The sequence below is a fragment of the Somniosus microcephalus genome, chromosome 20 (genome assembly GCF_052327205.1).
Source record: "Somniosus microcephalus isolate GS21.2 chromosome 20, FLI_Smic_1.0, whole genome shotgun sequence".
NCBI classification, from domain to species: domain Eukaryota; kingdom Metazoa; phylum Chordata; class Chondrichthyes; order Squaliformes; family Somniosidae; genus Somniosus; species Somniosus microcephalus.
In genome coordinates this window covers 57,684,750-57,711,693 of record NC_141006.1, presented here as the reverse complement: position 1 = coordinate 57,711,693, position 26,944 = coordinate 57,684,750, and the positions used below count along the sequence as shown (strand labels likewise).

General features: G+C 46.6%; 1 protein-coding gene across 1 annotated transcript in view; it reads left to right on the top strand.

Moving 5' to 3' along the window:
* LOC147103302 (glucocorticoid modulatory element-binding protein 1-like) overlaps positions 1-26,612 on the top strand; it is a 30,680-nt gene extending 4,068 nt beyond the window's left edge. The window contains exons 2-9 of the mRNA XM_085962766.1: positions 965-1,053; positions 11,771-11,892; positions 12,654-12,757; positions 15,981-16,138; positions 18,121-18,246; positions 20,653-20,790; positions 23,105-23,227; positions 24,767-26,612. Coding sequence (XP_085818892.1) covers positions 965-1,053; positions 11,771-11,892; positions 12,654-12,757; positions 15,981-16,138; positions 18,121-18,246; positions 20,653-20,790; positions 23,105-23,227; positions 24,767-25,485 — 1,579 coding nt within the window. The 3' untranslated portion in view covers positions 25,486-26,612. The remainder of the gene's footprint in view (positions 1-964; positions 1,054-11,770; positions 11,893-12,653; positions 12,758-15,980; positions 16,139-18,120; positions 18,247-20,652; positions 20,791-23,104; positions 23,228-24,766) is intronic.
* The last annotated feature ends 332 nt before the right edge of the window (positions 26,613-26,944 follow it).

Genomic DNA, 26,944 nt, shown 5'->3' with positions numbered 1-26,944 from the left:
TGGAGAGGGGAGCATTTCAGGGGATTGCTTGAAACAAAACTTGAAAAGCAACCAGCTCTTTTAAAATACTGCAGGCAGTTGAGGGTCAGAGTGTTACATTGTCATTTGGCATCTAAAGCTTGTTAACATGCTATTGGGAGGGGGCGGGAAATCAGTTAAATGTGTACACCGTGTGTGTGTTAGCTTGTCTCCGTCATAGCACAGTTACCTCTGTGAGAAGGCTGTAAATTGGAGTCTTTCACCAGGATTTGCGCTCATAAACTAGGTTAACACTAGAGTGCAGTACAACGTCATACTTTGGATCAGAAATGAAACTGTGGTCTCAACTGTTCCGACGTTAAAGATCTCGTGGCACTGTTTCAAAGAAGAACAGGCCATTTTCTTGGTGTTCCAGCCAAGGCTCCTTCTGTATAATAATGAGTGCAGCCAAAAGTAATTCATTATGGATAGCACTGTGAAAAATGTTAACAATGTGCTGAGATGCTATATAAACACAAGTATTTCTTTCTTACAATGTGCCAATACCTTTCTTGCGATGTGACCCTCGTTAATTCATCACCTTACATTGATTCCATGATTTCCATCAGAACTGTATCCACTAGTTCTTCATGGCTCAGAATGCTTCTCCAGACACAACCCCAGGCTTGGGTGGATAGAATCCAAAATTGTTGATCCTTTTCCACTCGAGGTGTGTGTGTAATACATCCATTGCTCACAGGGAGTCGGAGGAGATGTTCCCAGCGGTGAGGGGGTGTGTGTTGGGCAAAGTCTTGCAGGAAGTAAGTGTGACAGTCACAAGAAGTGCCCACTATATGCCAGACTTTCCACACTCAGTCTGTGTGTTTCACTGAATTCCCAGTGGCAGTACTGGATCTTGTTTTGAGTGGACTATTTTCCATTTATCTTTGTGCAGTTGTCGATTGCTGTACTTTGCACTGACCTGCGTTTGAAATTATTCCAATAGCATGTGTGAAGAAGGAGCAGAATCGAACTGCAATGCTTCAGTCGTGACTGTGGAGACTCACACTTTACAGAAGCTAGCAGATGGGGAAGGTAAGAGATTGGACCGTATGTATGGGTAACATAAGCCAGACATTGGATACTGCTGTGTGTTTTTTGTTTACCTTGAGGTTTGCACATTTAATTGAACATTAACAAATATGAGGTAACAAACCTTCTCTTTGACTTCAAGGTTAAGGTGTTAACAGGGGTTGTGTCTGTTGAATATTTGATGTAACAGTTTGTGATTTCAGCAGTTTTTTAAAGCAACATATTATAAACTTAAACACATTCTGTACATGTACAGATACAAAAAGTTAAACATGTAGGCTGCGCATTAAAGAGGAGGGAAAGTATGGGAATCAGAATTTACAGCTCACTAGGAGGCTGATCAGCCCCTTATGCTAGTACTTGCTTTTCAACTACTCTAATCTCAACAGACACTTTAATGCAAACAATCCTCCTTATTAATCTAAATGTCTTTAAGATGACTTTTATGGGGCAATGAGTGTGACAGTTTCCTGCGTAACCCATGAATATAATGCGGACCATGTACCATTACCGTGGCTTTTTAAAAAAACTTTAGCTGATTGTGAACGTGAGTTTAGTGAGTTGCTTAAAAAAACATTTTTCATACTTGTTTCCCATCACCACATCATTATCCTGGCATAACTGAATAAATTGGGGGGCATTTAGAGACTTGTTTATGAGTTGAAAATTTTTTTTTTTTTTTAATTGAGACCTTTTATTAGAGGCACCAAAAACAGTAAGATGACATTTATTTGTCAAATTACTTGCTTCCTATGATTTCACTGCTTTAAGTGAATTCTACAGAGTCCATCTCCAGTGAAGGAATATCCCAGACATTTTTTGGTAAGTTCCAGAGATAATCCTTACCCTGGGACTCTGTCTGATGTCTTGCATGGGGCATTTCCATATGTTAAAGGTGCTATATAAATGCAAGTTGTTGTTGCAAGCCAGTGGACTGGATGAAGTTGAGCTGCTTTTTCTCAGACCTCACGATTTGCAGTATTGGAGAGAAGGGGCTGGGCTGCCCAGTCCAGTCCTTTACAAGATCAGGACCAAACCAACACATCACATTGCACCTCTCAGTTAAACCAGACTGTATCTGCTAATTCAGTAGGTAACTAATCTATTTTGTGTGGAGTTAGCTGATCTGCTGTTTGGTTGTGCTCAAAGCCCTGCGGGCTAAGGAAGGGGGGAAAAAGCCATGGTTCTCCTTTTGTGATTGCTGTACAATGACCCTTGCTGGAAAGTGTGTCTTGTGTGGGCAGGATTGAGCATGGCTCTGATGGAAATGATAACCTGCCAACACACGTGAAGAATGGGCCGTTTGGGCGATATAATGGAGGGCGGGTGGCGTCTGTGGCACTGTACCCTGACATGAGCCAACACCTTCGGGAGGTGGAACGGGGGAGAAAGAACAGGCCCCGTCTCTCGGCTGCAATCAATGCAGATTCTCTGTCGGGAATACCAGCAGCGGTGCTTCACACACCGTTGCTGTCACCTGTGGTTTTTGTATCTCCCAATTTATTCAGTTATGCCAGGATAATGATGTGGTGTACAGGAGTTAAGGCACAGAGTTCAGGTCATGAATGTCCAGGCTTTTATTGTCTGTGGGCTGCTTAGGTGGATCCAGTGGAACTTTGTTGGTACATTGACTGCATCATCCTGTTAATCTCTATATATCTGAAGTGGCTGACACTGACAGATCTTGATGTTCTGATTTAGGATTTATTTATCAATAGGGCAAAAGTACTAATGGCACTTTCCAAATCTCCAGACTCTCAAAATCAAACCGGACAGATCAGTGAGTAAGAAATCTAAGTGAAAATACGAGCGAGTTGCCTTGCATTGAGGCCCAGTTTGAGAACATAAGCAGTAGAAGCAGGAGTAGGCCATACGGCCAATGTTCCCTTCAATTTTTGTTTGGGTGTGCGGCCCATTCAAAATACCGCGCCTGTGCGGTTTTTCCTATTTAAAAGCTGACGAGCCCACTTCACCGGAGCTGCAGAGAGCTGCGCAGCTCAAAGGGGACATTGCATATGGCCCCTCGCGCCTGCTGCACCATTCAATAAAATCAGGGCTGACCTTCGACCTCAACTCCACTTTCCCTCCCAGGGTTGGGTATCGCCTGCAGTCTGTATCTTGGACATCCCTTCATTGGGCCAATGGAAGGATCTGACCTGATCTGTGTTACTCACCCCAGTGTAAATCCTTGGGTGTATTCTCCCAGCAGCCACCAGAGTCAGTTTTCCCCTAACGTGCAAGTATCCCTGAGAAGGGAATTCGACAGGATGGAAGGGGGGAAGGAGAATAGTTGTGATAGTAATCGGGCAATAGAACCTTCAATTACAATCCTAATCAGATAAAATCATGAGCTACTCACCAATACTTCTCTTCCGCCTACCTTGGTGCAGTGTGCCTCACAAGTAGATGTGGCTCTGGGCAGCACTCTCGCCTCCTGAGTCAGAAGGTTGTAGGTTCAAGTTCCACTCCAGAGACTTGAGCACAAAATCCAGGCTGACACTCCCAATGCAGCACTGAGGGAGTGCTGCACTGTCTGAGGTGCCGTCTTTTTGATGAGATGTTAAACCGAGGCCCCACCTGCCCTCTCGGGTAGGTGTGAAAGATCCCAGGGTACTATTTCGAAGAAGAGTGGTGGAATTGTCCCCGGTGTCCTGGCCAATATTTATCCCTCAACCAACCTCACTAAAACAGACCTTGCTGTGCGCAAATTGGCTGCCGTGTTTCCTGCATTACAACAGTGACTACACGTTTTTTTTTTAAAAAGGCGCTTTGGGATGTCCTGAGGTCATGAAAGTGCTATATAAATTCATGCCTTTCTTTGATACGTCCACTGATCTATCCAAAAGGATCCCAGACCACCTCTACTGGTCTCGAACCCCAATGCTAGTGAACTGGAGAGAACAAGGGGGCTGAGAAGATAATGGCGCACAGAGGAGAGAGAAAAGAGTTAAAGTGAATCTTGGTTTTAAAGTTCTTGATATGGTCCCTTGAACTCCTTACTCACTAAAAGCATGCTTGCAGCTTTTAAAATGCATGCCTCGTCTCCCGATGGCTCGGTTAGTAAAATGACTGCCCAATGTAGAACTGAGTCACACGGAAGGCCCTGGGTTTGATCCCCAGTCTGTGCTGATTCCAGCCAGAGAGTTCAGTAAAGGTGCTACTGTTGGGCCTTGGCACCCGTAAGTTAGCGAGGCAAAATCAGGCAGGGTTACCGCTATTGATCACTGTCCAATAACTCAAACCAGAAAGTATGTGTATGGCCTTTGGGCCTGTTTGTAATGCCCCAATGGTAGGCTAGCCTGTCGACAGTCCCTCTCTAGACTCATGACATATATCAGAGGGCGTCTGTTGCCTGTGGCACAGTAACCCAACAAGGCACCACAAGTATGTGTATCACATTACACTAGTACAGTCCTGGAAAGGAACAGTGGTGGAAAATTTTAGAATATGAGTCTGATTAATGAGCAGGAATTGGACCAGAAAAGAGATTTTATTTTTTGTATCTGCCATATGATGTAACTGATGTACGATAAGAATATAATGCAAAGGTGTTTGTTAACCTGATCCTCTCTGGGTAGGAAAGGCTCTGAGCTTCTGATATTTGGTTCCTTTAATCTTGTTGGAGGTGTGATTACTATCTGCACCTCCTGTGGTGGTTAGTCACTATGAAGCTTGTAGATGAAACGGGGGGGCGCGGGGGGGGGAGCGGTTTAGGAGGGGAGGAAGGAATTGAAAGAACATCCTGTACTTTTGTAAGAGGCAGGAAAGATAAAATGTTGCAAATGGGAATGGCAAATATACTGCATGAAAAATGGGGGCAGGGATAATTATCTGAAATTGTTGAACTCAATGTTGAGTCCGGCAGGCTGCAAAGTGCCCAATCGAAAGATGAGGTTCTGTTCCTCGAGCTTACGTCGAGCTTCATTGGAACAATGCAATAGCCTGAGGACAGAGAGATCAGAGTGGGAGTGAAGCGGCGAATTAAAGTGACAGGCGACCGGAAGCTCGGGGTCACCCTTACGGGCTGAACGGAGGTGTTCCGCAAAGCGGTCACCCAATCTGCGTTTGGTCTCCCCAATGTAGAGGAGACCACATCGTGAGCAGCGAATACAGTATACTAGATTGCAAGAAGTACAAGTAAATCGCTGTTTCACCTGGAAGGGGTGTTTGGGGCCCTGGACCGTGGGAAGGGAGGAGGTAAAAGGGCATGTGTTGCATCTCCTGCGCTTGCACGGGAAGGTGCCAGGCGAAGGAGAAGGGCTGTTAGGGGTGATTGAGGAGTGGACCAGGGTGTCGCGGAGGGAGTGGTACCTTCGGAATGCTGAAAGGGGAGGTGAGGGGAAGATGTGTTTGGTGGTGGGATCGCGTTGGAGGTGGCGGAAATGGCGGAGGATGATCCGTTGAATGTGGAGGCTGGTGGGGTGAAAGGTGAGGACAAGGGGAACCGTATCATGGTTCTGGGAGGGAGGGGAAGGGGTGAGAGCAGAAGTGTGGGAAATGGAACGTACACGGTCAAGGGCCGTGTCAACGAGAGTAGATGGGAATCCTCAGTTGAGGAAAAAGGAAGACATGTCGGAAGCACTGGTATGGAAGGTGGCATCATCAGAACAGACGCGGTGGAGACGGAGAAACTGGGAGACTGGAATAGAGTCCTTACAGGAAGCTGGGTGGGAGGAAGTGTAGTCCAGGTAGCTGTGGGAGTCAGTGGGCTTGTAGTGGATGTTTGCCGAAAGCCGATCGCCAGAAATGGAGACGGAGAAGTCAGGGAAGGGAAGAGCTGGAGATGGACCATGTGAAGGTGAGGGAAGGGTGGAAATTGGAAGTAAAGTGAATGAACTTACCTAGTTCAGGGCAAGAGCAGGAAACGGCACCGATACAATCATCGATGTACCGGAAAAAAGAGGTGACGGAGGGGACCTGAGTAGGACTGGAACAAAGAATGTTCCACATATCCCATGAACAGGCAGGCATAGCTAGGGCCCATGCGGGTTCCTGTAGCAACACCTTTGATTTGGAGGAAGTGAGTGGCGTCAAAGGAGAAGTTGTTCAATGTGAGAACAAGTTCAGCCAGGCGGAGGAGGGTGGTGGTGGATGGGGACTGGTAAGCGGAGCGCCCTCAGGCCGTCCTGGTGGGGGTTGGAGGTGTAGAGGGATTGGACATCCATAGCGAAAAGGAGACTGTTGGGGCCAGGTAACTGTTAGTGACGGAGGGCGTCGGAAGAGTCGCGACTGAAGGTGGGAAGAGACTGGACAAGGGGAGAAAAGATAGAGTCGAGATAGGAATAGATAAGTTCCGCGGGGCAAGAACAGGCTGAAACGATGGGCCTGCCAGGGCAGTCCTGTTTGTAGATTTTGGGAAGGAGGTAGAAGCGGGGTTGGGGGACTATAAGGTTGGCAGCCATGGAGGGAAGATCTCCAGAGGAGATGAGGTCAGTGACAGTCTTGGAAACAATGGCTTGATGTTTGCTAATGGGGTCATGGTCCATAGAAACATAGAAGATAGGAGCAGGAGTAGGTTATTCGGCCCCTCGAGCCTGTTCCGCCATTTAATGAGATCATGGCTGATCATCCAAATTGAGTACCTTGTCCCTGCTTTCTCCCCATATCCCTTGATCCCTTTAGCCTTAAGAAATATATCTAACTCCTTCTTGAATATATTTAATAAGTTGGCTTCAACTGCCTTCTCTGGTAGAGAATTCCACAGGTTCACCACTCTCTGGATGAAGAAATTCCTCCTCATCTCTGTCCTAAATGGCTTACCCCTTATCCTTAGACTGTGACCCCTGGTTCTGGACTCCCCCGCCACCGGAACATCCTTCCTGCATCTAGTCTGTCTAGTCCTGTTAGAATTTTATAAGTTTCAATGAGATCCCCTCTCATTCTTCTAAACTCTAGCACATATAAGCCTAATTGACCCAATCTCTCTTCATACGTCATTCCTGCCATCGCAGGCATCAGTCTGGTGAATCTTTGCTGCACTCCCTCCATGGCAAGAACATCCTTCCTGAGATAAGGCGACCAAAACTGCATGCAATACTCAAGGTGTGGTCTCACCAAGGCCCTGTACAACTGTAGCAAGATATCCTTGTTCCTGTACTCGAATCCTCTTGCTATGAAGGCTAACATACCATTTGCCTTCTTAACCGCCTGCTGCACCTGCATGCTTACCTTCAGCGACTGGTGCACAAGGACACCCAGGTCTCGTTGCACTTCACCTTTTCCCAATCTATTGCCATTCAGATAATAATCTGTCTTCCTGTTTTTGCCACCAAAGTGGATAACCTCGCATTTATCCACATTATACTACATCTGCCATGCATATGCCCAATCACCCAAACTGTCCAAATCATACTGGAGTTTCTCTGCATCCTCCTCACAGCACACATGCCCACCCAGCTTTGTGTCATCTGCAGACTTGGCGATATTACATCTAGTTCCCTCGTCTAGATCATTAATATATATTATGAATAGCTGGGGTCCTAGCACTGATCCCTGAGGTACCCCACTAGTCACTGCCTGCCACTTGGAAAAAGACCCGTTTATTCCAACTCTTTGCTTCCTGTCTGCCAACCAGTTCTCTATCCAAGTCAGTACCTTACCCCCAATCCCATGTGCTTTAACTTTGCACGCCAATCTCTTATGCGGGACCTTATCGAAAACCTTCTGAAAGTCCAAATACACCACATCCACTGGTTCTCCCTTATCTATTCTACCAGTTACATACTCAAAAAATACCAGTAGATTAGTCAAGCACGATTTACCTTTTGTAAATCCATGTCGACTTTGTCTGATCCTGTCACTGTTTTCCAAGTGCTCTGCTATTACATCTTTTATAATGGACTCTACCATTTTCCCCACTACCGATGTCAGGCTTACCGGTCTATAATTCCCTGTTTTCTCTCTACCACCTTTTTTAAATAGTGGGGTTACATTAGCTACCCTCCAGTCCATGGGAACTATTCCAGAGTCTATAGAATTTTGGAAGATGACCAGCAATGCAGCTACTATTTCTAGGGCCACTTCCTTAAGTACCCTAGGATGTAGGTTATCAGGCCCTGGGGATTTATCGGCCTTCAATGCCGTCAATTTCCCTCACACCATTTCATTCAATTCCTCCCTCTCATTGGACCATATGTTCCTGATATCTCTGGAAGGTTATTTGTGTCCTCCTTTGTGAAGACAGAACCAAAGTATATATTTAATTGGTATGCCATTTCTTTGTTCCCCATTATAAATTCCCCTGACTCTGACTGCAAGGGACCTACGCTTGACTTCACCAATCTTTTTCTCTTCACATATCTATAGAAGCTTTTACAGTCAGTTTTTATGTTCCTTGCAAGCTTACTCTCATATTCTATTTTCCCCCTCTTAATTAATCCCTTTGTCCTCCTTTGCTGAATCGTAAACTGCTCCCAATCCTCAGGTTTGCTGCTTTTTCTGGCCAATTTATATGTCCTCTCCTTGGATCTTATGCTATCCCTAATTTCCCTTTGTTAGCCACGGTTGAGTCACCTTTTTTGTTTTATTTTTATGCCAAACGGGGATGAACAAATTCTGTAGTTCATCCATGCGATCTTTAAATGTTGCCATTGCCTATCCACCGTCAACCCTTTAAGTAACGTTCCCCAACCCATCCTAGCCAACTCGCGCCTCATACCATCGTAGTCTCCTTTATTTAAATTCAGGACCCTAGTCTCTGAGTCAACTACTTCACTCTCCATCTTAATGAAGAATTCTATCATATTATGATCGCTCCTCCCCAAGGGGCCTCGCACAACAACATTGCTGATTAATCCTTTCTCATTACATCATACCCAGTCTAAGATAGCCTGATCTCCAGTTGGTTCCTCGACATATTGGTCCAGGAAACCATCCCGCATACACTCCAGGAATTCCTCCTCCACAGTATTGTTACTAATTTGGTTAGCCCAATCTATATGTAGATTAAAGTCCAGGAGGTGGTGTTGGAGAGTTGGCGTTCAGCTTCCGCACGGTAGAGGTCGGTTTGCCAAACAACAACAGCACCACCCTTATCAGCAGGTTTAATGATAGTGTTAGGGTTGGATTGGAGAGAACGGAGTGCTGCAAGTTCAGTGTAACCTAGTGCAAAGTGCTAAAATTGATGCGCTATCAATTACTCATAAAAGACTGAGAGTTAGAAGAGTAACTAAAGGCTTTTATTAACAACAGAATGGAGGTCTGCCTCGCGTGGTCGACCGGTCCAGGATACAAAAGGCTGGGGAGCAGCCACCTTTATACTAGGACCTGTGGGAGGAGTCAGCCGAGGCATGTCCAGGCATGTACACAGTGGAATACAAACAGGACAAACAGGAATACAAACAGTGGTTTACCACATTCACCCCTTGTTTAAAATTGAGTCCGGCGGGGTGAAGTGTATTAAAAGTTAGTGTATTGGAGTCTCTCCGGAGGTCTTGTCTGCCGCTGTGATCGGCGTGGCGACGGCAGGGGTAGTGAAGCTTCCGGCGTCGAGTCCAGCGTAGGCTGTGTTTGCAACATTGTTTTTTTTCCATTAACTTTCTCCACTGCTTTCTTGAAAGCACTGACCTTGGGTGGCTGCAAGTTCCACAGTTCCTGGCTGTCCTATGTTGCCTTGCCAAAATGTCCATTCTTTATGTACAATCGTAGACAGTGAGTGTTGGCCAAGCTTTTGGTCACCTGCCCTAAATATCTCCTTCATGTGGCTCGGTGTCAAATTTTCTCTGCTAACATTCTCGTGAAGCGCCTTGGGACTTTTTTTTAACTACGTTAGAGGCGCTTTATGAATGCAGGTTTTGTGTTGGGGGGGCTATTCTACCCATGGAGTGCATCGCAGGTGAGACCGAATTTTGCACCCACACGCGCACTTTCCAGCAGGGAGCCACTGGATCGTGATCAGCAAGGTGCACACTGGCTTGTTTTTTCCCCTCTGGCCTGGTGTGCTGAGGCCTGTCAAATCCCTACCTCCACTAGCTAAGCTAAGGTGACACAGGCTGGGCATTGAACCTGCTCCCTTCCCAATCTGTGTGGCTTAGTACCACACTGGGTGGCGCATTTACTGATTGAGCTATTCGGGGGCAGCTAATGCTGAGCATTTCTGACACGTACCTCTGTCCCCAGGTCGGACAGGAGGAATGGTGGAAAATGGAATGGCGGCGCGCACCGACGCAGCGGCTTTGCTTCTCCCAGTCATGGGAGCTTGCAAGATCACATTTCGTTGTTCATGTACTTGTGCAATGACAATAAAAGTTGAATTATTATTATTATTAAGTTGGGCTCTTCTGAGTAAGAATATTTGCTGAGTAAAAACAATAGTTGATGGACAATCTGGCGTGACTTGGTACATTTGGAATCCAGTGCTTGGCTCAGGCATGCAGTTATCTGGAGTTGACTGGCTAACCACAAGTTCAGAGCCGCCTGATCTTGCATTACCTTTTCTAGCCATGTTCTGATGAAAGATCATCGACCTGAAACGTTAAGTCTGTTTCTCTCCGCAGGTGCTGCTTGACCTGCTGAGTACTTCCAGCATTTTCTGTTTTTATTCTAATAATAGTGTTGGAGCAAACAGTTATTTTAAACTGAGTCCCTTCAAACCCTCCTTTCTGCAGTGCCGGTTACGTGCTGGCAGTTGGCAACTGCTTCCGGCAAAGTTTAACTTTCAAGAAATCCTTAAAATGTGCATGGACAATGTCCAGTACCTTGTTTCAAATCCAGACCAGACCGATGGGATGAGAGTCATCACCGTTCAGTCGTGAAGATTTTGTGTAAAATGAGTTGGAGATGGTTTTAACTCAGCTGGTGGATGAAAGTTCACATCACCAAACTGTAGTCTCACTCGGAGATCGCAGGATGTCTAGTGTGGGAAACCAAGCTGTCAATGGTACTCTATGTGGAATGCGCAGAAATCGATGGATCGTGTATCTAACCTGTGCTGTGGCTAGGCCTTTGTGTGTTTGATGGAGGAAGTGTAGAAGGAGCTTTATGCTGCATCTTAACCCATGCTCATCTGGAGGTACTTGATGGGACAGTGTAGAAGGAGCTTTGCTCTGCATCTAACGCATGCTTACTCTGGGAGTGCCTCATGCTTACTCTGGGTGCCATTTGTTTTATTCCTAACTCTCTCCCCTTGTGCAAAATTCCATTCCTCGGGCCTTTACTAATACTGCTCTAAACTATCAGCCCTCCCTATCTCTGTAATCTTCTCCAGCCCTACAACCCTCCGAGATCTCCGCGCTCATCCAATTCTGGCCTCCTGCGCATCCCCGCTTTTCATTGCTCCACCATTGGCAGCCGTGCCTTCAGCTGCCATGGGCCCAAGCTCTGGAATTCCCTCCCTAAACCTCTCTGCCTCGCTACCCCTCTTTCCTGCTTTAAGACCTCCTTGACCAAGCTTTTGGCCCTAATATCTCCTTATGTGGCTTGGAGTCAAGCTCCTGTGAAGCGCTTTGGACATTTTACTAAGTTAAAGGTGATGTGTAAATGCAAGTTGTTGTTGTTGTAAACTGACCACTGGGGGAAGAGCTGCAATCGGCTGTTTTACTCTTAAGGATCAGAACGAGCAGATCCTTTTTGCAGTGGTTTCCACCAGACATGACCGATTTATTCTGGCACAATCTCCGCAAGGTTTTTTTCAGTTTCTCTTCAAAAAAAAAAGTTGTGATAATTGTTTGCAGAGACATAGTGAAAATGTACAGTATATAAATGTTTCTTTTTTAAATTTCAGATATCTGCAATGAACTCCATGAGGAAGTTGAAATTGCTTATCCTATTACTTGTGGGGAAAGCAAAGCCATTCTATTGTGGAAGAAGTTTGTTTGCCCGGGTATTAACGTGAAATGTGTAAAGGTATGATCAAGATGTAAATGTTCCAGCTGTAACTATTCCGATATTTCTGATATCTGATTAATGTGATGTTCGGTATCTTGTTGAGTTGTATAGACCAGGAAAGTCCCGCGATTGATTTCAGGCCGGTGCGGAGTTGGCAGATCTCAAATGGGGTGGCAACAGGGATACTACAATTGGTCTAAGCCCCCCAGGCTCGGGAGGGGGGGTGAAACCAGCCGGGGCTGCTACTTCTGGTCATCAGTCCAGTGACTTATACAGCCATGCGTGTGTGAACTATGGTTCAGCTGTGCTGCCTCTAAAGGTTGAATAGCCTGATGCCATCTAGGTTCATGAATAGAGAACGACCTCGTATAGAGAGATACAGACAGCCACAGACCCATACCCCAACATGGATCAGTGCCACACTTTCGCTTCCGAAGGTGCTTAAGCCCCACTTGTGTGTTTGTGTGCGCGTGTTTCCGTTTGTGTGCACGTGTGCGTGTTTCCGTTTGTGTGCACGTGTGCGTGTTTCCGTTTGTGTGCACGTGTGCGTGTTTCCGTTTGTGTGCACGTGTGCGTGTTTCCGTTTGTGTGCACATGTGCGTGTTTCCGTTTGTGTGCACGTGTGCGTGTTTCCGTTTGTGTGCGCGTGTTTCCGTTTGTGTGCGTGTGCGCACTGTCCTGGCACTAATGCAGACACCTCTTTCCCTCATAGTGTGTGACCAAAGGTGCCAGTATTTCTAGTTTTGATGGAATTCTTTCTTCTGATTTTCCTTTTTCAGTTTAATGATCAGCTCATAAGCCCAAAACAGTTTGTACACTTTGCGGGGAAATCTACACTGAAAGACTGGAAGCGGGCAATTCGAATAGGAGGTATAATGTTGAGGTTGGTACCATTTTGCCAGTATTGCTGTTTTTTATTGACCCCTTCACTTATATAATCTTGAACCCGGGATGATGCTGTCTGAGTCCTTGGTTTTGTTGATTTTCAAATATACTTCTTTGCCCTGAGAACCAGCTCCCTTGAGCTCCTCGCCATCAATTTCTGATCACTCCTCTTCCACCCCCCTCCAACCATTGTCATCACCTCCCACTCCCCTCCAACCATTGTCATCACCTCCCTACAACAAAAAAACACCCTCCACCTATCCCTCCACACCCTCCACCTATCCCTCCTGTCTAATTATTGCCCCATCTTAATGAGTAACTGAGCCTCATAGGCCAAGAGCGTCCCAGATTTGATTCCTGCTCTGTGGTTGGTTCCTCTTCGTTCACCTCGCCATTGGTGGCAGAGCTTTAAATCACCTGGGCTCTGGTCTCCGCAGCTCCTACCTGAGCACATAATCTAAGCTGACATGCCAGTGCAGTACTGAGGGAGTGCTACACTGTTGGAGGTCCCGTTTTTCGGATGAGACGTGAAACCGAGGTCCCTTCTGCCCCCTCGGGTGGACATAAAAGATCCCATGGCACTATTTCGAAGAAGAACAGGGGAGTTCTCCCCAGTGTTCTGGCCAATATTCATCCCTCAACCAACACCACTAAAAAACAGATTATCTGTCCGTTATCTCATTGCTGTTTGTGGGAGCTTACTGTGCGCAAATTGGCTGCTGGGTTTCTTACATTACAACGGTGACTGCACTTCAAAAGTACTTAATTGGCTGTAAAGCTTTGGGATGTTCTACGGTTGTGAAAGGCACTATATAAATGCAATCCTTTCTTCAAACCCCTCTGCCTTTTTCCTTCAATAACCTTCTCAAAATACATTTTTTTGCCCAAGTCTTCAGTCGCCATCCCTAAACTTTCTCCATTTGGCTCAGTGCTTCATTTCTCCTACTACTACACTGTAAACACCTTGGGATGTTTTGTATGTTCGAGGTGTTACAGAAATGCAAGTTGTTGTTTGTGGAGTGCCTCCTAGAGTCCTAATATGGTCATTGCTCTACTTTCATTTCTTGTTCCTTCTGAGCTTCAGTTATGTCTTCCTACACCCTTGTTATGAGGTCAAGACACATTGCACCATCTCTCGTTCTGATTCACCCTTTCTCAGGAACTCAGAACTGTCGATCTCCTCAGTCTTCTTTCCTTCTATAATTGACAAGTTTTATTTTTTTTAAACAAGCTTGGCGTCACTATTAATTAATCTAGATCCTGTTTCCTACTCCTTTAAGGTTTTCCTGCACAGTTGGCCTTTTCAACTAGGTTTATCTTTTTTTTTAAGTTCCAAATTTAGTAGTTTTGTGTGTCTGTAACTATCTGAGGGCTGGTGGCGCCTCAATATGCACTTCCCTTGGGGAGCTCACATATCGGTCACGTATATGGAGAAATCTTGGATTGTGTGCTCATGATTTCCCAGTATGTGTGTGTGTGACTGGCAGGCGAGGCTCCCCGCCGGTTGCGTGTATTTGTAAAATTCTGGAGTCTCTCAGTTTTTCTTGCAATCACCAACACTGATTTCCCTCCTCTCTCTCCGAGCCCTGTTGCGAATCCCTTATAATTGGTAGCAGTCATCACCATTATGCTGAACCATTATTTGTAGGGAAATGGTGTTAGGGAAATTGACGGGATTGAAGGCCGATAAATCCCCAGGGCCTGATAATCTACATCCTAGGGTACTTAAGGAAGTGGCCCTGGAAATAGTAGATGCATTGCTGGTCATCTTCCAAAATTCTATAGACCCTGGAACAGTTCCCATGGATTGGAGGGTAGCTGATGTAACCCCACTATTTAAAAAAAGGTGGTAGAGAAAAAACGGGGAATTATAGATCGGTAAGCCTGACATCGGTAGTGGGGAAAATGCTAGAGTCCATTATAAAAGATGTAATAGCAGAGCACTTGGAAAACAGTGACAGGATTGGACAAAGTCAACATGGATTTACAAAAGGTTTGCGGGGGGGGGGGGGGGGGGTGCTGCACACCCACACAGACCAGTGGATGGTTTTGACACGGCTGGCCTATGTGTGCTTGCAGCTGTTTCTGTGCTTTGCTGTGGAGTCTGCCCTGCAACACAAACAGGGCAGCTACAACAGAACTGCCAACCAATTCAAACGGGGAAGTTGGGTTCTCTTCTGTTTGAAGCAGTCGGTGTAGTGTGAGGTGAGGCATATGTTTGTGGGGTTCCAGAGCTTTTCACTCACTCCCGGTAGCTGCGATGCAATGCCAGACTGGGGCGGCCCTAACTATCACCTGGACTCACACCTGAAGAGTGGCCACCTCAGTAATGTGAGGCGCTGCAAATGTGTCCCTCCGCATGAATCGGTGCCTTCAGGCAAAAGGGCTCAGGAGAGCCTTAAAGAGAAAATTCCAGTGGAGTATCACTGGAGCGGTAAAGTGACCTCGCCGCAGAGTGGGAGCGCTTGGATTTGTGTTTTAGTCTCTACCGTTTTTAAAATTGAGATTCTAGGTGAAGGGCTAAGGTCTGTAGTGCAGGAGGCCAGTAAAGCTGGTAAAGATAAAAGTCAGGAATTAGCGATTGGGTGACACCGATTTTTTTGGTTTTAAAAACCTGTAGATTTTCGGAAGAATACTGAGGGGATTCCACAGCATTGAGGCTCTGGGAAGGTTTAGGAGATGACCAGAGGAACTCCTGATTTCAGTCGCGCTACTGTGCGAGGCCAAGAATTTCTCCACCGAAAGGGAAAGTGGGTCCCATTATATCGTTCTATTTAATATAACTCTTTCATTTAACGTGTGGAAGCTGGGCTAACCCAGGCTCCGATTGTCATCGAATTATACTGCACAGCAGGAGGCCCTTCAGCCCATCCTGTCTGTGCTGACTCTCTCAAAATGCTATCCAGTTAGTCCCACTCCCCCGCTCTTGCCCCGCAGCCCTGCAAATTCTTCCCCCTTCAAGTATTTATCCAATTCCCTTTTGAAAGTTACTATTGAATCTGCTTCCACCACCCTTTCCTTTCTTGGAAAAAATGATAGGGAACAGCAGTGAATCCCAGCTCAGCCAAAATCCCACAGCAGGGTAGGCTGTGAATGGAAGCACATGCTCCATCCAGTCTGCAAGGACCGTAGGTTATGGAGAGGTGGGCTGCACGTGGCCCTGGGCTGTATTATGTGTACCACTGCTCGAAAGGGTTGTCTCTGGATGTACTTATTTGCAGGAAGATGATGGATTCTGGGCAGTTGGACTTCTATCAGCACGATAAAGTTTGCACCAACACCTGCCGCAGCACGAAGTTCGACCTTCTAATCAGCAGCGCCAGGGCGCCGGTTCCCAGCCAGCAGAGCAATGTGATACAGACCCCTACCTCCATAGATGGTGAGTGCAATACCGCAGAGATGGGGGGATAGGGCTGTGAGTGGCGGAGATGTGAAGTGGCAACAGGAATGCATCAGCAGGGAGATAAGAATTGGTTGCAATTTCAGGAGTGTTGCCTTCACCAGAACTGCACCGCTCTGCGCCAATGGCCTGCTGTGTGTTTTCTCTCTTTATTTGAGCACAATACCACTGCAGGCTGTATAGCTTGGGACCGAGAGTGCTCTGAAAGGGGGGGGGAAAGGTTTGGTCAATGTTTCAGGTGAGATCCTTCACCGAAAATCATCTTGGAATGCATTTCAGATTTCTGGCATTTGCTATTTTTCTTTATTTCTCTCCCATACGGTGTAGTGTGGTGGTTCCGGTACTGGCCTAATGATCCACAGAACATGCGTTCAAACCCCACCATCGTAGTTTTGGGAATTTGAATTCAGTTTTTTTTTAAACCTGTAAATGTGACCATGAAGCTGTCGGATTGTCGATAAAAACCCAACTGGTTCGTTACTGTCGTGATAGGGAAGTAAACCTGCCGTCCTTACCCAGCCTGGCTTATATATGACTCCAGTCCCACAACAGTGTGGTTGACTCTTAACTGGCCTCTGAAGTGGCCTAGCAAAGCAGACAAGGGCAACTAGAGATGGGTAATAAAGGCCGGCCTTGCTATGTGGGCATCGCTAGCGAGAATGAATATTTGCAGACAGGGGTGGGAGTATGCGTGCAAAACTTGCCACTGCGAGGCAGTTTGAAGATGTGATTGGTGAGCCCCTAGGGCAACTGAATGTCCTGCATCTGACATTACAGGGCGGACTGTAGTGTCCCAGCACAGAGCTGCTATGATCGCTGCTCCTCCGGTGTTGCACGTGCCTGTGCCTTCACCTGAGCCGACCCCATCATAATTTGAGGTCAACGCATTTAAATATTTATGTCACTCCTGACGCTTAAGAGTCTGATGCACTGAGCGTGTCTTGAGGGCTGGAATGTGTGTCCCTGCAGTTATTGAAGGGCTGCGGTTTTTTTTTAATTGCAGCGATTTGGGGCTCAGTGACCCCCACCCCATTCATTCTTTGGCCTTTGAATGTCAAAAAAGCAGAGCGCTTTAACAAAGGATGGCCCTATTAGAAAGGGATAGAATATCACCTGGTTTTTAATGGCCTCCCCTGAATTTCCTGTTCCAAACAGATGTTGCGTGTAAGGTGCATTGCTCAAGCTCTCCTGCTGTGTTATGAGAGGACCCCTAGTCACTATAACAGTTGGGCATTGATGAACCAGTGCACAGTCCCTGGGCAACTGTCAGCCGCGCTTTGTACTGCTCGAGTAGACATCAAGCCTCTGGGCTCAGTGATACAGAACTCCTGCTTCTAAAGTGCTTCATGAACTAGATTATTTCTAGAGGTATAGCAAATAATGAAAGGGCTGGATGGTGTGCCTATTGATGGATCATTTCAATTTGACAGATTGGGGAGGACATGGGGAAATGCATTTAAACTATGCAAAAGCAGGAATAGGCTAGATGTTGGGCAGTTCTCTTTTCTTAGAGAGTAATGGGCCTCTGGAATGCATTGCTGGTTGGTGTGGTGGGTGCTGACTCTCTGCAGGCCTTTGAGAGGGAACTGGGGCAGAGATTGCATCATATAGAAGGTAAGTGGATTAATATTTAATGTTGCCTGAGGGGGTCGGAGTTTTCCCCCTTATTTTTTTCTTTTTTTTTATTACATGGGAGGGGCTAGGGGGAGGGGGTTGTTGGAAGTGTCTTGTGATGCTCCAGGAATCATGAGTGTGGGACAGGCTTGACAGAGCAGCTAGTCTTTTCCTGCCTGACATTTCCGTATGTGGGATTGCTTCTAAGTTGGTAGTTGGTGAAGAATGGTGCAGTGATGTTGCAGGTGAGACATGCTGGCTCTGAGAGGAGAGAGACTTGGTCTGCAAAGACACAACAACAACAAAAAGTATAGCTACAGTCTGAAGACTGCCTGTTTATTTTGCAGGCAATGGGGCCCACATGACTGTGTCTGAAGACAACACTGAAGAGTGCATTGAGTGGAGTCCAGCTCTGACCACAGTTGCGGTTACTACAGAGGATCTAAACAGGAAAGACGGCGAAGAGATCTCTGGTGAGTTCAGTAGGCCTCTCTGTTTTGAGCTGCAGTCAGACCGAAACCCCTCTCGGAGTGCTACAGTCCTAGCTGACTTCAGGGACCGCTGCCTCTAGCCTGCACAGGAGGAGTGAAAAGACTTTTTTAAATTAAAACTGTTGGCACAATAAATCATTAAACACATTTTGCTGGTTATAAAATGCTGTCACTCCATGATGCCGTAGCAATTACAGGAAACTTTGTGATATCCGGCATTGACGGGACCGGCGTGTTGCCGATCTATCAAAACTGCCGGACATACAAAGTTAATGTTGAAGCATACGGAGGTTTTCATCTCCGTATCTGACAACAAACACTGTTGCTTAGCAACAGCTTCTAAAGAGTCGGCTGCAGCTGCAAGCGTCTGTAGCTGAAGCTGTTGCTATAGCTACAGACCTTGCAGTGGCTGACTGGGGGGAAAAAAAGAACGAGATCTAAAAAAAACTTACAGAAAACAGCTCCTGATTTTTGCCGTTAGATCGAGTATTCCGGACATACAACCTCCGGATAAACCAAAGTTTCCTGTAAATGCGCTGCCCAGGTGTAGTACTGAGCTGTACACACCAGCAAGGTATTTGGCTCAGTCCCCAGACTCTGCTGATCTCGGCGCAGTTTGCCTCGAGTAGGGAGGCGTAAAATCAACTCCGCTCCCCCTACAGGGCCTGCTGCTGAAAAGTGCATGTAAGGATGCATATTTTATGCCATGTGGACTTCTGATTAAGGTTTCTGTAATGCCTTCTGAGGTTCAATAGCCTGCCGAATTGCATATGAAGAATGGGCATATGGTTGCGCACTGGTGATTGAAAAGGGAGGAATCTTTTTGTAAAAAAGTATTTCCCTGAAGGAGAAAGTGTGGCTGAGAGTTTGATTCCTAAAAGGTACCAGTGGATTTTCTACAGTAATTTGGATGATGTGTTGTCTTAAAAGGATAGAGGTGTTATACCATGTATGCACAATTTATTATTCAGTGAAAGTGGAGCTTTGTCATTTTAAGGCCACAAAGTCTAAAGACGGGCGCTGGTAACTGAGTTTAATTGTTAAGGGAACTGCAGATTGGAATGTGCTCGCAGTTTCAGGCTGCAGCTCGGAACCACCCAGCGTTTTAAGATTATTTTGCAAGAGTGATGTCTGTGTGTGCTAGATATATTGTTTTCTTACATTGTAATGGCCATTGAATGATCAACACAATGATCAAAAATAGCTTGGCACTTTAAAGACCACTGAGATTGTTATATATTTAATGTTGGTAATAATTTCTGCAGCCAGGGTGCTGACCCTTTCCCAGTCACCCCTGCTGGTAAGTGCACGTGTGGGGGCAGGCGCAGGTTTACCTGTGACGCTTTCTTTGGTGGAATAGCCCAGCAACACTTGCTGTTTCAACTTGCGTGCGAGGAACGGCTACTTGGGGAAGCACTGGAGTGGGAGGGAACATGGAATTGGTTGTTCTGGCACTGTTGTGCATGGTCTCATTGCGGAGCTCACTCCTCACAGGTCAGTAATGCAGTGTTCCACTTTCTGGCCTGTGACTGCATTTCAAAAGTAATTCTTTGGCGGTGAAGTGCCTTAGCATGTCCTGAGGTCCCGAAGGGCACTGTATAAATGAATATTCTATTTAAGGGAGCTTTGTTGTCCGTTTTCTGCACCTCTGACTGACCGTGCCGCTGAAAACAGAAAGCAACTGATTGATCTCAGCCACCAACTATCATCAAACGAGAGCAGACAGAGAGTGTGATCATAATAGTGTAATTGTTCACAGATGTTTAAATCTGAAATTATGAAAAATGCACTTTTAGTGGACGTGCGACGAGAAAACTAGGAGGGCCAAGGCTCGTTGTGTGGGCACCATCATAGAATCATGCAGCACAGAAGGAGGCCATTCGGCCCATTGTGCCTGTGTCAGCTGTTTGAAAGAGCGATCCAATTAGTCCCACTACTCCCTGCTTTTTCCCCTATAGCCCTGCAAATGTCTCCTTTTCAAGGCTATCTCCACAAGGCTGAAAAGAGTAGAAACAGTGATTTAAAGCTGATGGCTAAACGAGTTTATTCAGTGATCCACCCAGCCCAGGAAGGTTTTGTGTTCAATCCCTGGTGTGTTCTGATCCAGCAGATCTCTGGGAAGGGATGGTAGTAAGGGTGCCACAGTTGGGTTGAGCACTCCTGGACTTAAGAGGGACAAACGTTGAAACAGAAGAGTAGCAACCAGTGGCGATTACACCATACCGAAGATTAGGTTATAAACGTCTGTATCGGAGGACGTGGAGGCTGAATGTTTCTGTTTCCAGCTGTTTTCAACGTGGGTTTCTAAAATACTCTGAACCTTCATCCTGGACTTGGTGGTGCTGACAGAATATCAGATTTCTGGAGTGGTTTTATTTCTTGCTGCAGAGGACACCCTGGCTTTCTGGAAAGGAATAGCAGACGTGGGTTTGCTGGGGGAAGTTGTCACCAACATTCAGAAGGAGCTGATGGAGATGCTGGCAGGTGTCCAGCAGAGGATGGGTCAGACTCCGCTGCAGATCACAGGTAGGTGCAGGAACATTTTGTTGCCCCATGTACTCGGCTGTTGAATAGCATTTTTGTGTCGGTGACTTCCAGCCCAGTGCCTGCGTGTGACCCTTCACTTGGGGGATCCTGCAGACACTCCGGGCTGAAAGGACTGTGACGGCGAGCCCCTGTCTCATCAGTCCGTCGTGCAATTAACTAAATCAGCATTTCTAATACAGTAGATAGAAGTTAATTCCCTTTCTTAATTCCAGATCAATTACTCCAATGCTCTCTTTGCTGGATTCCCATCCTCTACCCTCCATAAACTCCAGTAAAACCCTGCTTGTCATATCCCATCCGACAACTCCAGCCTACCCACCATCCTCGCTGACCTACATTGGCTCTTGGAGTCTCAATGCCTCAAATTTTAAACTTTTGTCCTCATCTTTAATCCCTCTCACATCTCTAACCTTCTACAGCCCTACCAACCCCCTCCAATGTTCCCATTAAGCTGCGCAGCGGTCTGGGGGTCCTGCACAGGCCGGTCACTGGCTTTTGAATGGGAAAAACCATGCACCCCCAAAAAATTGAAGGGAACATTGCCCCTCCTCCCTCTCCAAACACTCCAGTTCTCTAATTCTCACCTCCTATGCTTCCCCTCCTACCTTCACCTCACCACTGCTGGCTGTACCTTCATCTGCCTAGGCCCCAGCCTCTGGAATTCTCTCCTTAACCCCCTCTGCCTCTTGCAGCTCTCTCCTCCTAAAAACACATCTCTTTGACCAAGCTTTTGGCAACCTACCTAAATCTGTGTCACCCTGGTTCAGTGTTGGTTTCCCCATCCCTCGGTGTAGTGCCTTGGGACATTTTGTACGTGACAGATGCTATCGAAATGTCAGCTACTGTTGTAATTTTGTTAGCGGTTTTCTATTTCCCTCCCAGTTGTGGCTTAATGCAGCAGTGACAAAGCTACAGCTGATGGGCTATATATAGCCCCTGAGCCCTGACAATACAGCCCTCAAAGCCTAAGCAATTCAGTCCTATTTGCAGTTATAACTCCTTCCTCTCTTTGCCCTGTTTGTGTTTTGTGCGCCTGGAGGTTTGGCGAGAGCTGTCCTTGGCACTGTTGCCTCACTGGTGGATAAATCCTAAATCAGAACCCGAGATCTGTTGGTATCAGCAACTTGAGATATACGCAGATTAATGGGAATGTGGATTTAAGCTTTACATATGGCTCAAGACTCCTTTTAATGTACCTAAGTGGCCCATAAAGACAAAAAACTTGGACACTTCTGTCCTAATGAACTTCTCAGTCTAATGCTGTGCCTTTGTAATTCGGGTAACAATGGCTGTCTGTAACAAAGCAGCTGGCTTGATTGGCACCCTGTCCACCAGTTTAAACATTCAGTTCCTTCACTGTAACGTAGCTGCAGTGTGTACTATCTACAAAATGCACTGCAGCAACTGGCCAAGGCTTCTTAGACAGCACCTTTCAAACCCTTGACCTCTACCACCTAGAAGGACAAGGGCAGCAGGCACATGGGAACACCGCCACCTCCAAGTTTCCCACCAAGTCACACACCATCCTGACTTGGAAGTATATCGCCGTTCCTTCATCGTCGCTTGGTCAAAATCCTGGAACTCCCTCCCTTACAGCACTGTGGGAGTACCTTCACCACACAGACTGCAGCGGTTCAAGAAGGCGGCTCACCACCACCTTCTCGAGGGCAATTAGGGATGGGCAATAAATGCTGGCCTCGCCAGCGACACCCTCATCCCAGGAACGAATTTAAAAAAAAATTAACATCCATAATTATGGAGTCACTGCATTTGTTTTTTTTTCCGTTTTCAAGTGAAATCTATTGGATAGGCTGCTGAGATGGCTACATTATTAAATCCACTGCCTGATGTGATGTGGAGCCATAGTGTCCAGGAATGTTGCGGGTTTGATCCCTGCTCTATATTGAGCTAATTAATGATGGGACTGTAGTTGTGGCACTACTAGAGTGGTGTGGGGGGGGGGGAAAGACAGCCAGAATCCCTACTCCTGATCACTACCAGTGTTCCCTGCTGGTATGTGTGAATGTCTGGTGAGGATATCAGGCTTAATTGTGATGCCCTCCACAGTTGAGTAACCTGTTGATAATGCCTTGCACATGAAGGATGGGCACTTGCATGAGGCACTGGATGGTTGGCAGGTACTGCAGAACTATCCCAGCAACGGTCAGTGCCTTTAGGAGAAGATGTACTTAGGTGGAGATGCAGGCTGATGGATTATGTGGGGTTTTTAATAACCAGTGATCCCTATTCTGGATTAAAGAGGTATTGCAGAGTGTTTGTGCTTTGGTTTCAGATGCTGCTGTTCTGAACAACATGGCCCACACTTTTGGCCTCCTGGAGACTGTGAAGAAGGTTTTGGACAACAGGAAGAGTCAGACCGATCAAAGCCAGGAACAGATTCACAGTGACCTTGCGGGTAAGTTGCCTTCCCCCCCCTCCCCGTGAAGGTAACGATTGGGTCGGGACACTCGCTCCGGGGTCAAAAGGGCAAGTGCATGCCGCCGGCTTTCAGGCGTCTGTGAGATCTGCTGCAAGAGGTTCGTGAGGGTGACCAGGGGATAGCTCTTCCTCCGGGGGGAGCACCTGGTCACTACTCAGCCCCTCCCCACAAATCAATCCTCCAATTAACCCAGACAGTGAAGTATATTGCCAATTAAAGTTAGCCTCAGGCTCCAGACTCTCGTATTTAAGTCAGTATCGGTCATTTTTATTACTCCAGGTGCACAGGAAAATTAGGCTTCAGAATAGTTGTGTTCCTCTTACTGAGAGAAACCTGCTGCCTTCAGGTGATGTTGCGCTATTTGCTGCTGCTGACTGAAGGCGCTTTTACCCTATACAATGTTTGGAGAGACCGGTCGCCCTCCATCACCTGCAATTCATAGGGCAACTGTCGAGCCCCTTCATCCCAATGGCATCAAAGGCCCACAAAAAGTAGCATCTATCATAGGGATAAGGGAGCTGTGTTGGAGTTTTTTTTTGTTCGTAAACCCCTGTACCGTACCGTTGCTCTCCGGAACTCTATGTTGAGGTCTGTTGTTAATAAAACATTCCCGCCCCAGCCTCTAAAACTCAGTGCAATACTCAAAAATCACATGAAGGAATTTGACAGGAGAGCACCTGCACTTTGATAGTTGCATATCCAGTCGGCACTGGCTCTGCATCTCCCATTTGGCATCCAAATGGATCCTGACAGTTGACTTTTGAATTTCTTTGTAGAATTCCTAACGCCTAAGTAACTGTTGACAGAGTATCTTCATGGTGCAGCAATAACAGCTTGCATTTATATAGCACCTTTATCATAGTAAAACATCCCAAGGCACTTCACATGAGCTTTATCAAACAAGATTTGACTCCGAGCCACATGAGATATTGGGGCAGCTGACCAAAAGCTTGGTCAAAGAGGGAGGTTTTAAGGAGCATCTTAAAGGAGGAGAGAGAGAGATAGAGAGGGGTTTAGGGAGGGACTTCCAGAGCTTAAGGCCTAGGCAGCTGAAGGCAGGGCCACCAATGTTAGAGCGATTAAAATCAGGGGTGCACCAGAGGCCAGAATTAGAGGAGCGCAGATATCTCGGAGGGTTATAGGCCTGGAGAAGGTAAAGAGATAGTGAGGGGCAAGGCAAGGGACTCTGAAGCGCTGGGGAAGAGATGTGTATGGTAAAAATACTGGTTACGTTTGTATATGGGTACACAGATAAGGGAAGTATTTTATATTCAAAGTAGCTCTCCTTTCCTTGCATTGTCCTTATTTAATGATCCATTCAGTATTGATTGGTATTACACACACTATGTAATGGTTCTCTGATACTGATTCCATTTTTCATTCCTTCTAATTCCTGTACTGAGCACGGTGTGTAATAAGGACATACCCAGTTGCCAATGTTAATGTTGGATATTGAACACCACACCAAATTTTTTTTAAATTCCCGTTTCTAACCCCCTCCCTTCCCAACAACAGAACTGGAACGTCAGCTGGAGGAGCAGAGGAGACGAGCCAGGGAGCAGAAACTGAAAAGCCAAACTCTGCAAAACGTGGTGCTGATGCCGATCGCTACTCCCAAACCCAACAAGCGCCCCCGACTCCAGAGACCCGCCTCGGCCACCATCCTGACCCCGACTACACCGGTCCAACAACCCCAGTTCACTGTCATATCGCCTATCTCCATCACTCCAATGGGAACAAACTTTTCTGTCGCCAACGTCACGACCATGCCCATGGCCATTGGCCAGCAGTCCAGCCCCGTCACCGTCCACACGCTGTCGGGCGGGACCCAGCTCTTCACTAGGTATGCCGCCGTGGTCACTGTGCCCAAGACGACTGCCTCCGACACGGTCACCATTCATCCGGCCTCTAGCCTCGCCCTGCTGAGCACGGCCGCCATCCAAGACAGCAACACCACGACCATGGCCGGCATGAACGTGGGCCCCGTGGAGCTGGTCACCGTGGACTCGGGTCTGGCGTCTGTCGTTCAGAGCCACAGCGTTGACCATTCGACGGCGGAATCGCAGACTGTGATCGAGATTCACCCTGGGCCAGAGATGGACTCGGACCCAGACGGTGTGGCGGATGTGGAGTGCGACGACAAGGTGCCCGACACGGACAACGAAACCCAGATACAAGCCATCGAAGTTGTGACCCAGGAGGAACAGCAGGACGAGAGAAATGAGGAAAATTAATTAAAAAAAAGAAAACCAAACACTTGAGCTATTGAAGTACTTGCTTGGCTGTATCTGAATGTACTGTTACCAAAATGTAGTTATGTGTAAAAGGTATGAATCTCAACACGAGTATTTTTTTTAAAGGAAGGAATGCAATATTATGATGCGTTCTTTGTGCTGTGTCCCGACTATTCAGCTGGACCCCCAACCGTGGATCAGAATTCGCTCCAGTTTGCCTCGTATTGCAAGCTGCTATCAACCAAGTGGTGTTTGGGTAGCATGTTAGCATCTTGACATTAGTGATCTCTCATTGTCTGTCCCCTCCCCTTCCCAGAACAACTTGTAAAGAGGATGCAAGCTCGGGTTCACTGATGTAATTGAATATAAGGTAAATACCCTACCCACATACTTCCAATTGCTCGCCACAAATCAGACACCTCTGACAATTCCAGCAACAGAATGGGTTGATTCAGTTTTACTTAAGCCTAGTCTGAATGTAGCATCCAATTTTGATTCCTTTACTTGGAAGAGATGGGGTGCTCTTGCTGCGTGAAGCGAAGCAAAGCAAAACATTTTAAGGGTCAGTAACAGTGGGTGACAAAAGCGACTGAAGGAAAAGTGCGCCGAGGCAATGGTGCATTGGGTACTCGGCGTGAGTTGTGGGAGGCAATCACTACAAGTGTAACAGGTTAGAAAGCAACAACTGCAGATGCTGTAAATCTGAAGTAAGAACACACAAAATTGCTGGAAAAACACAGCAGATCCGTCAGCATCTGAAAAATGAAAACCGGGGTCTGCATCTTGGGGCCCCTCTTCAGCGCTTAAAAAAGGATCCACTCGTAAAACGTTAACCTGTCGTGGTCTTTTCAGATGCTGCCGGAGCTTGCTGTGTACTTGTATTTTTACTCTTGCGTGTAACCCTCTTGCATATCCTTGCCAAAATTTGAACGAGCCTCATTTGTGTAAGGGCAGCTTTAGTGTGTCTCCTTTCCAATGATGTTTTCAGAAGTTTCTTAATGTGAGCCTGTATTGTTTTCATTTGCTTCTTATTATGAATCCACACTATGTACATTTTTTTTTACTAAACCAACAAAAAATGCATAGCATTCCTGTATAACAATTAAATGCATGTGACAGAAAGGTGATTGAAAATATTCAAATGCTTTTATTTCTGTGTCATGTCTGAAAATATTTTTTTCTTATTTTTGTAATGCCCCTCCCCCTACATTACCACCATTTTTGTTACTGGCAGACGGATACCAAAACCTAATTTAACATTGGCAAAAGTGATTTCAAATTCTGATAAACTGGCCGTAGCCTCGGCTACAATAGGGAACACTACAACCAGCCCCAACGCCTCTGGGCTAGGGAAAGCCCCAGCTGGAACGTGTACCTGTGTGGACGTTTGGTGATGCTGAGCTGTTTAGTTCTTCGGGGTCACAATAGCCTGTGGTGGTCTAGGCTCGCACACAAAAGA